This window comes from Stylophora pistillata, chromosome 1, assembly GCF_964205215.1.
Source record: "Stylophora pistillata chromosome 1, jaStyPist1.2, whole genome shotgun sequence".
NCBI classification, from domain to species: domain Eukaryota; kingdom Metazoa; phylum Cnidaria; class Anthozoa; order Scleractinia; family Pocilloporidae; genus Stylophora; species Stylophora pistillata.
This window is the reverse complement of record NC_142519.1, coordinates 37,277,214-37,285,905: the sequence shown is the minus strand read 5'-3', so window position 1 is coordinate 37,285,905 and position 8,692 is coordinate 37,277,214. Positions and strand designations below refer to the sequence as shown.

Here is an 8,692-nt window from a genome sequence, read left to right as displayed (position 1 = left end):
TGGGGCCCCCATCTCCATGTGAACAGGCCCTTATTCACTTTCTCACTAAGAGTTTCTAACTGAACGTTACTAAAGGTTTCTCACTAAGAGAATACAGTTTATAAGCTTCTGCTTCTCGCTGCCTTAAACGAACGTGGTGAATTATCGCACAGTTTTAAATAAAACTAACCTTAAACGAAATAAGCTCACAAAAAAGGAGAAATGGAAACTACATTAATTCTAATGCTTCCGTTATGTTTGTCCTTGTATTCGTTTATCAGCGAACGAACGAGAGTATGCAATGATTAACAAAGGTTATACCAACATGAAAAGCACTTGATACTCAAAATGAAGACACGAATGGTGTCTTGTGAAGAGTTTCAAGTTATCTTGAGTTAGTTGCTCTTTTATCTTTTTCTTATACCTTGGGTCTGAGATAAAATAATAATAGTATATAGTGATACAAGCTTGGGATTTTCATGAAACTTGATAAATTGTAGATTTTAAAAAAAGACGATTATTCAGCATAAGCGTTGTGCAGAGAGCGTCTGTGCAAAATTTCGTTTGTCTCTTTGTGTACATGAGCGTGCATATGTTTCTACTTACATGTACCGCCAAGTGCTATATATGTCCACCAGCACCAAAAAGAGTACTCCAACTTTGACAGACGTAGCATAGCCTAGATAGTTATAGACTAAAATAAGCGGTCTATTCTCATTCGCGTAAAAGCTGCCGAATGTGGAACTAGCATATCGGATGACTCCGCACTCTCGTGACCGAAATGCTAATGACCGTAGGAGTCCCCAGAGAGATTCTCAAAACTTTTATGCGCGACCGTTGCATGTAAAATCTCTCTCTTCTCGCAAGTTTACTGACGCCACGGTCACAAGAACCTTCTGATTCGCTGAAATTTAGGACAAAGCATAGCTTTCCTTGCTGTTGCTAGTGTCTTCGATAAGAGCTCCTAATTAAAAAGTCTACGCAAGGGGTGTTGGCCTCGCGATATTCTCTGGTACCTCATAAGTTGGAAACTATGCTTTATTTTGCAGGGTGACCTTACTCATTTTAAAGCAGCTGATCTCTCACATCTCCTGAGATAACAGGAAATTCGTTTTATTTCTGAGTAAAGTCTGTGATCAAAGGCATTGTGGCAGAACTTTCTTAGCGCAAAGCCGGATACGTTCATCACAAAGAAAATACCCTTAGCCAGTTGATAATAGTACCATCATATCAGACTGACCTCCTGCATGTTCATTGGTTGTAACTAATGTATTATTGGAGGACTGAGGCGTAGATGGCGTCACCACAAACAAACAACTTGCTTTTTATTACATACTGAAAAAACAGATTTCACTTAAGCCCGTGTCTGTGAGGTAAGAGATCACAGAAGGCAAAATGTGATAACAACATCAGTGACTTATTCGGCCACGCATCCTCTACAACTTTTTTCTTTTCACCGCATTATGTGATCTAGTAAATGCATGGCAACATGGAATATATTTGTTCATGCGACACAAATTTGGCTTAATGAAATGCATCAACAAAGGTGGTGGAAAGCAGTGCTTTTCTGCAATAATTGTGCTCATTGCTGCTTATATCAGGTCGGGATTAACAATGTTTAATCAAATCTATCTCAGTTTCTCCGAACGTTTAACTTTAAGGCTATGTAAACGACTTGGCGCGAGCATATAACTTCGCAAATCAAAAACCGTTCAGCTTCAAAAGCAATCTTCGGATAAATAGCGGGAGTTTTGATGCACTCCCTGAAAGTCCTATTTAAGAGAATAAGTAGGTGTAATTTTCAGTCCGGTAGAGGCACGGAATAGTAAAAATATAAAACAGAGAATGGAGTGCGATTCATAAGGATCTGCACCTTCGACAAAAGGTCTTCTCGTTCTTACAAAAAATACAAAAACAGAAATTGCATATCAAAAAATCAGGGTTAATCTCTTAATAGACCATTTTACAGTTGTGTACTTAGTTGCCATACCTTTGACTTGCAGTGAGGCTGAGGGTGACATTGTTGTGATAGAGACCAGTATCTAATTAGCATGATAACAAAGAAATTTGCATTTGAAAAGCAGCAACATCTGTATCATAACAAGGTCACCCTTAGCCTCACTCCTGTCCAAAAGCTTAGCCACCAAGCCCACAACTGTAAAAAGGACAATTCCTCGTTATTATAGTCCGCATAGCATGAAAGAAATGCCGCATGGCATTAAGGAAAAAACGGACTTGAACTTTCCTCTTGGAAACGCCGCAACCACTTGATAGGACTACCAACTTGGAAATATGTGAGAACAATGCGCTTGGTGCTCCTGTCTCACTAAACAGATAATCGATATTTCGGCAACAAAAAAAAATCCTAATGCAGCTGGCCCCAGGTGGGTAATTTTTGCGTACCTAAATTACCTAAACTTCTGATTATGTTCCAAGAGCGAAACAATGCTTCGCTAGTTAGCTCAATCCGCATCTTAGTTTGAGTCAGTTATACCAGAGCGGAGTACTAGTAGCTCCTTTTCAATTCAGTACAAGATTTAAGATGGAAAAAACATGAAACCTGAAACGAACACAAACTCAATTTAATATCTTAATGAACTGAGCATAGCCTACAGCTTGTAGATTATTTAGATCGTTCCATTCGAAATTTTTCTGGCTTTATACGAGGAAGTTTGTACCGCGCTGTCTTTGTCCACACGCGTGTTATTATCTCAAAAAAAGAAAACTTCTCTGTTTCCTTCGGGTGATTACCCAGAAAAAGATAAGGAAGGTTCTCTTACCTATTATAACTATTATAGGAAAGCACAGCTTTCCAACTCTGTCGTTGATGACGTCGCTTGCACTGTTACGTGGCAAAAAAATTACAAGCGAATGATCATGAATGGCACCCCGTCACACATTGCATCACATAAGTAAGTTCTGCTCGCTAATTTCAACTATAAAGGGAAAGCACAGTTTTCCAACTCTGTCGTCGATGCATGTGGATTGGACCCAATTTGCACCGCCACGTGGAAAAGAAATTTCAAGTGAATGACCATGGATGGCACCTAATCATACAATGCACCACATAAGTAAGTTCTGCTCGCTAATTGTGAGTACTAAGGAAAGCACAGCTTTCCTACTCTGCCCTGGATGTATTTCGCATGAGCCAAATTTTCAGTAACACATTTGAAAAGATTTTCGAGTCAGTTGTCTTGAGATGTGGTGAAAGTAATACACGTTAAACCGACATCCATAACTAGTTGCTATTGAATATTCAGCGGTCAAGGTTTTTCCTGCTGATCTCCACCTGATCGAACAAACCACTGTTCCATTCCCTGAACGCAACCAGGTCATACTAACTATGACCAGGTGTAAAGTTTTCAAAACACTACATCTCTCTAACTTGAGCACCGAGACATATCGCACGATCAAAAGACCAATACTCATGGTCTTAAAATAAGTGAGGAGAGTTTGTTACCTTTCTATAATCAAGAAATGGATAAATAATTTAGTCTTCTCGGATAAGGATGAATAAACCGTAGGCCCCGTCTCCTGCAGGGTTAGGGGTAGGAGACGTTAATTCCCCACGCACGAGATTAATGTGTGGTGGATGTCCTCCCCTGGGTGGATGAGTGGGTATTGGCCCTGAAAAGCCCCTATGGGAAGTGGTCAGTCATCCTATGTATGTGTATGTATGTCTACCTACACTACTCTGCATATCTCAGTTAGGGGTCCTTCTTTTGATTATTTTTATACGCAATTTTAAATACGCATATAACATTTATTAGTCACGTTTCTTATGAAGGAAAGTGTTGGTTTGCACACTGCAGGAGCTTCTCACTAAGCTTGCCAAGATGGAAAATTACTTCGGCAGTCAGTCGTTGAACACATGATGATTACATGGATATCTTGTTGCATGTAGTAATGCACAAACTTTGTTTGTGCACGCCCGTGATAGATTTGGAAAACTATATATATATATGCTTCAATGTATGTATCAGGTTATCAGTTAAGGCTATTTCTAAAGAACTCAATCATGTACCTTGCTGTAACAATAATGGACTGCCCTTTTTGTGATAAAGAAACAAGGTCCTACAACTTGAACCTTATGCAATAGGTAATAACCGCCCATATTCTCAAAAAGCAATCCCTGTAATCATCTTGGCGAGCCTTGTGAGAAGTTTCTGCAGTGTGCAAACCAACAGTTTATGTCATAAGCTGAACGTGACCAAGAAAGAAAGGTTGATGCCATGCCCGAGTGACAAGGATGGGAACTAAAGCTTCCTCGTATAAAGCCAGACGTTTAGGTTCTCCAAGATAAAATTACATTAGCACTCAACAAAGAATTGTTCCAGTTGTACTTGGAGGGAAAGCTACTGATGCATACTTTTTGGTTGCTTGCACCAGTGATAGAGTAGGAAAGTTGCGCGTACTTACACTTATTAGTTTATCATTGGGCTATTTTTCAATAACTCATTAGCAGTTATCTACCTTGCAGTAACAACTGACTGCTCTATTATAATAACATAACAATGTCTAATGACAGCCTTACAGCCATCAGTGATGACCCGACAGTTATCAGAAGGCATAATTTTCAAAATTATCACTCGGGAATGTCACCAACCTTTCTTTCTATCTTAATTTCCATTCAAAAGACTCTTTCTTAATTAACTACTACAATAAACAAAAACGTTCAGTGCTACAGTATTTTTTAGTTTACTGTTTCCTGCATAAACCCTCAGTAACAAGTTTACTTCTTGGTACAAATCCGAAAAAGGGTATATTCAGAGATTAGGTCCCTCTCATTTAAGACACTTGAATAAACATCATGAAGCTAAGCGCTCTACATGATATCATGGCCTCTTGAGCAAACTGAATGAGCTTCGGAATACAATCAAATTTCGTAATTTTGTTACTGGTGCATGTCTAATGAGATGTTCATTGCCATTGAACAACTTCTCTATCGAGAATTGCAAGGCATTTTATTTGCTTGAGCTTTTTGCGAAGACAACTCCAGTTTTTTCTCGGGAAGGTAAGTTCCCTTTTAGAAAACACGAGGAGGAAAATAGACAAAAGTAACGATCTCTCTGTTGGTTTTTGATATACATATATCGCTGTTTCAAGTTGTTCCGCACGATTTTATCACCATATTTAGTTATGTTTGGAGCCATTAACCCCCTGCTATTTTGCCAACGCTTCACTTAATTTTACGACATACATTCGTTAATGTTGCTACTTATATGTTTTCTTCGCAATAAGAAGATAGCAACAGAACTGAAATGCATGGGCTAACGTATAATTTATTTAACCTATTTTACCTAGATTTGCCCGCCATGTCTCTCAAGTTTGGGGCATTGTTGTTTATGTTGGTGCTTATGTACAGTTTTCAATAATGTAAGTATAACCATCCGCACGTGTCGCGAATGCCCCCGTTTGCAACGATGATCCATGACAAATCTCACAGTATATTTGAATCACGCTTTTAATCATGAAGAGAATCTCCAAGTCACAGTTCACAGTACATCCATGTGTTGAGTTAAGTCCCGAATGAATGGAGAAACTTAAGCTCTACCCTTACAATAGCAGAATGATATCCTGTAATTCTAGAACAGGCTTGTCAATCAATCCTGACTTAACGAAGACATGAACGCGGTATCTCCGACACTCTCCCCCCATATAGCTTCGAAGGAGGTATATGTTATTGAATCACTAAAACATCATTAAACTGAATTAAGTTGAAACGTTAAAGGAAATTGTAAAAACAAAAATGTTCTCGTCCATAATGTTCTTGGCTAATAAAGGAAATCTAACAAGAGACTCTAACACGTAAGGTGATAGCCCTAATGTTTTCCGCTGCAACAGCTGCTGCTTGACGACGAGGTCGGAAAACTTCTGCCAGTGGGTTGAGTTCAGGAGGCTTTGACCTGTCACAACTCAGCTCCAGCGCATAGAGATATTAGATTGGTCTTTCCAATTTCCCGGTTGCTGTTCCAACTTATACCGCACGAACTACTCCATCGTGACCCGGGTAGATTTGCTGTACTACGCCCATTGGCCACTTGTTTCGATTCTTCTCTTCCGCCTTGATAAGAACGACATCTCCTACTGTTACCTTGAAGTTCTTGCGCTTGTGGTTTAGATTGTGTCCTTCGCAGAGAGCCGTCAGATACTCTCTTGTCCAACAGTGCCATAATTGATCTTTACAAGACTTGAGGTATTTCCCGCGTCTCCTCAAGTCCACTTTACCCTCTCTCCCAGGTTCTTGCTCTGGTAACACATTTGAGCGTTGAAACAGGAACGTTGATGGGGTAAGGATTGGCAGTTGGACGTCATCATTGACGTAGCTCAGTGGTCGGCGATTGATTTGGACTTCCACATCAAGTATGACATCACTAAGCTCATCCCAAGTCAACGTTGTTGCTCCGATGGTCTTGTGAAAAGCGCGCTTGACAACACAGATAAGACACTCAAATTGCCCTCCCCGCCATGGTGCTCTAGGAAGGTTAAAGCACCACTGGATCTATTGTTGCTCGAGGAATCCTTGTATTTCCTCATCTCGTTGAACCCCTTCAAGCCACTTAGATGCTTTGACAAGCATTCCTCCATTGTCCGAGTACAGTGTCTTCAGTCGGCCTTGTCTTGCAATGAACCGTTTCAGGCATGGAAGGAACTTCCCAGTTTCTAGGCTTGGTAACAACTCAAAATGTACTCCACGCGTTAAACTGCAGGCAAACAGGGCGATGCAAGCCTTCCCTTCTCGGTTACTCCCTTTAAGATTGCGAATTGGGCCTGCGAAATCCAAGCCTGCGACTTCAAAGCTGTGGTTCCTTCTGTCCTGTTTATTATGAACCTTGTAACCCATGCAAAAACTCTCTGGGCATATTTCAGCTCGTGCTTCTCTAACACTTCTTCCACTCAGTCGCTTGAATTTTTGGGCTGCGCCAATGATAATACTTCTCGCATAGTTTTGACTTCAACCTCTGTCGCAGGGCAAGCTGAAGTAATTAGATTAGGTGGCCATTCTCCCCGGTTAGCAAGCCACTTAGGCCCATTCCACCAGAGTGTGGATCCATTAACTGATCCCCGCGGCTGGCCAAGTCGGGTGGATTCTCTTCGGAGCTGACATGTTGCCACACCATATCTGACTGTGCTCTGATCTTTGTCACCCTGTTCTAGACAAACTCCTTAAACTCTCCGCTCCCTCGTATCCAATGCCGGGCAACGGTGCTGTCCAGCCAGCCGTACGCGTTGGAAACTGGTAGCCCATCCAAAGCATTTCACGCATTGGTGAGTAAGCTGGTTGCCATATGGCCAGCAACCAGTTCCAAACGGGGTATGGAGAGTCCCCCCTTTGCAAGACGCGCTTTAGCAGCTACCAGACGTTGAGTTGTTCCCATCTCTTGTCCCACTACTGCGTAAACCGCGGCTCCCACTCCCAGTTTGCTTCCGTCGCCAAAGCTGTGTAGTTTGACATCTTGTAACGGTTCCTGAAAGTTGTAATCGACCTTGGCACTGGCACTTCCGTAGGTAGAGACTGCTCCCATTTCTGCCACCTCCAGAGTAGTGGTCCCGCGAGCTTGGCATCCCAGGCTTGGTTCTGGTGACAAACATCTCTAAAGATCACTTTGCCTTCAAGCGTCATCGGCGATACCAGGCGCAATGGATCATACACTTTGGCAAGCTTGCTTAAAACTCCTTTTTCCGTCGGTTGAACTTCTTCAGTCGGGAACTTGACTTTCAATTCATCTTTTCCTTTGTCCCATCCAAGACCTAGTGGGCTGGCTTTAGATTCCCCTAACTGCAGGAGCTGGTGCTTGGCAAACGACAGGTCTGTGTCCTTTTTCTCGGTCTCTCCCTCCAGTATTGGGACGTTGGAATGCCATTTGTGTAAGGTGAAACCTGCGTCATCGAAGATTTCAATAGCCTACTCCTTGCGGTACTGTGTCTGCTGTACTGTCACTCCCCCTGATAGCAAGTCATCCACGTAAAGGTTTCTACGGAACTCCACCACCAACTCTGGCATCATTGATTCCCATGTTCCAAGATGACACTCTAGCACTCCCCCAAGTAGAAACGGCAAACAGGTCGGGCCAAACAGCACTCTGGTCAACCTTAGTGTTTCAAGCAGTGAGTGTTCATTTTTCTTCCAATGAAATCTAAGTGCATCCCTGTCCAGTTCTCTGATCCACACCTGCAAAAATGCTTTCTTTAAATCTCTGGTCACTGCAACTGGGTAGCAGCGCTGGCGAACAAGTACATCCCAGAGTTTTTTCTGTAGCGTGGGACCAGCGTTGAGACACTCATTCAAGGATGGCGCTGATGGGTGAACTCTAGCAGACGCGTCATAGACAATGTGCATTTATGTGGACTCTGCGTTTTCCTGTACCACTGGTTTGCGAGGAATATAAAATTCAACTCCCTGGGCGGGTTGATCAGCGCTCTCGATTATCCCCTGCTCCTTTTGTTCTCTGATGATGTTGTCATATTCTGCTGTTTATTCCGCTCGTTGCAACTTTTGTGTCAGAGTTTGTAGCCGTTGTAGACTCCCGTTGTCGTTATTCGGCAGAGTCGACCGATCTCCCTTCCACGGCAATCCAGTCTCATATCAACCTTGCTCGCTCCTCACTAACTTTTCCTTAAATTCACTGTACACTGCCTGTTGGTCGTAGGGAGGGCTGTCCGCTAGTGCTAACTCGTCAAGCCTGCAAAGTTCCTCGTATTCCAACTGACT

General features: G+C 42.2%; 1 protein-coding gene and 1 pseudogene across 1 annotated transcript; both read right to left on the bottom strand.

The window, feature by feature from the left end:
- Positions 1-5,381: 5,381 nt before the first annotated feature.
- On the bottom strand, positions 5,382-7,505 carry LOC148742328 (uncharacterized; annotated as a pseudogene).
- Positions 7,506-7,885: 380 nt separating this feature from the next.
- Positions 7,886-8,320, bottom strand: LOC148742327 (uncharacterized). Its single transcript, XM_088747211.1, has one exon. It carries the CDS (start codon positions 8,318-8,320, stop codon positions 7,886-7,888), a length of 435 nt encoding a protein of 144 aa, XP_088603337.1.
- Between the last annotated feature and the right edge of the window lie 372 nt (positions 8,321-8,692).

What these genes read in the sequence shown, in the direction of transcription:
- LOC148742327 (XM_088747211.1), bottom strand. Translation starts at nt 8,320, where the DNA reads ATGCACATTGTCTATGACGCGTCTGCTAGAGTTCACCCATCAGCGCCA.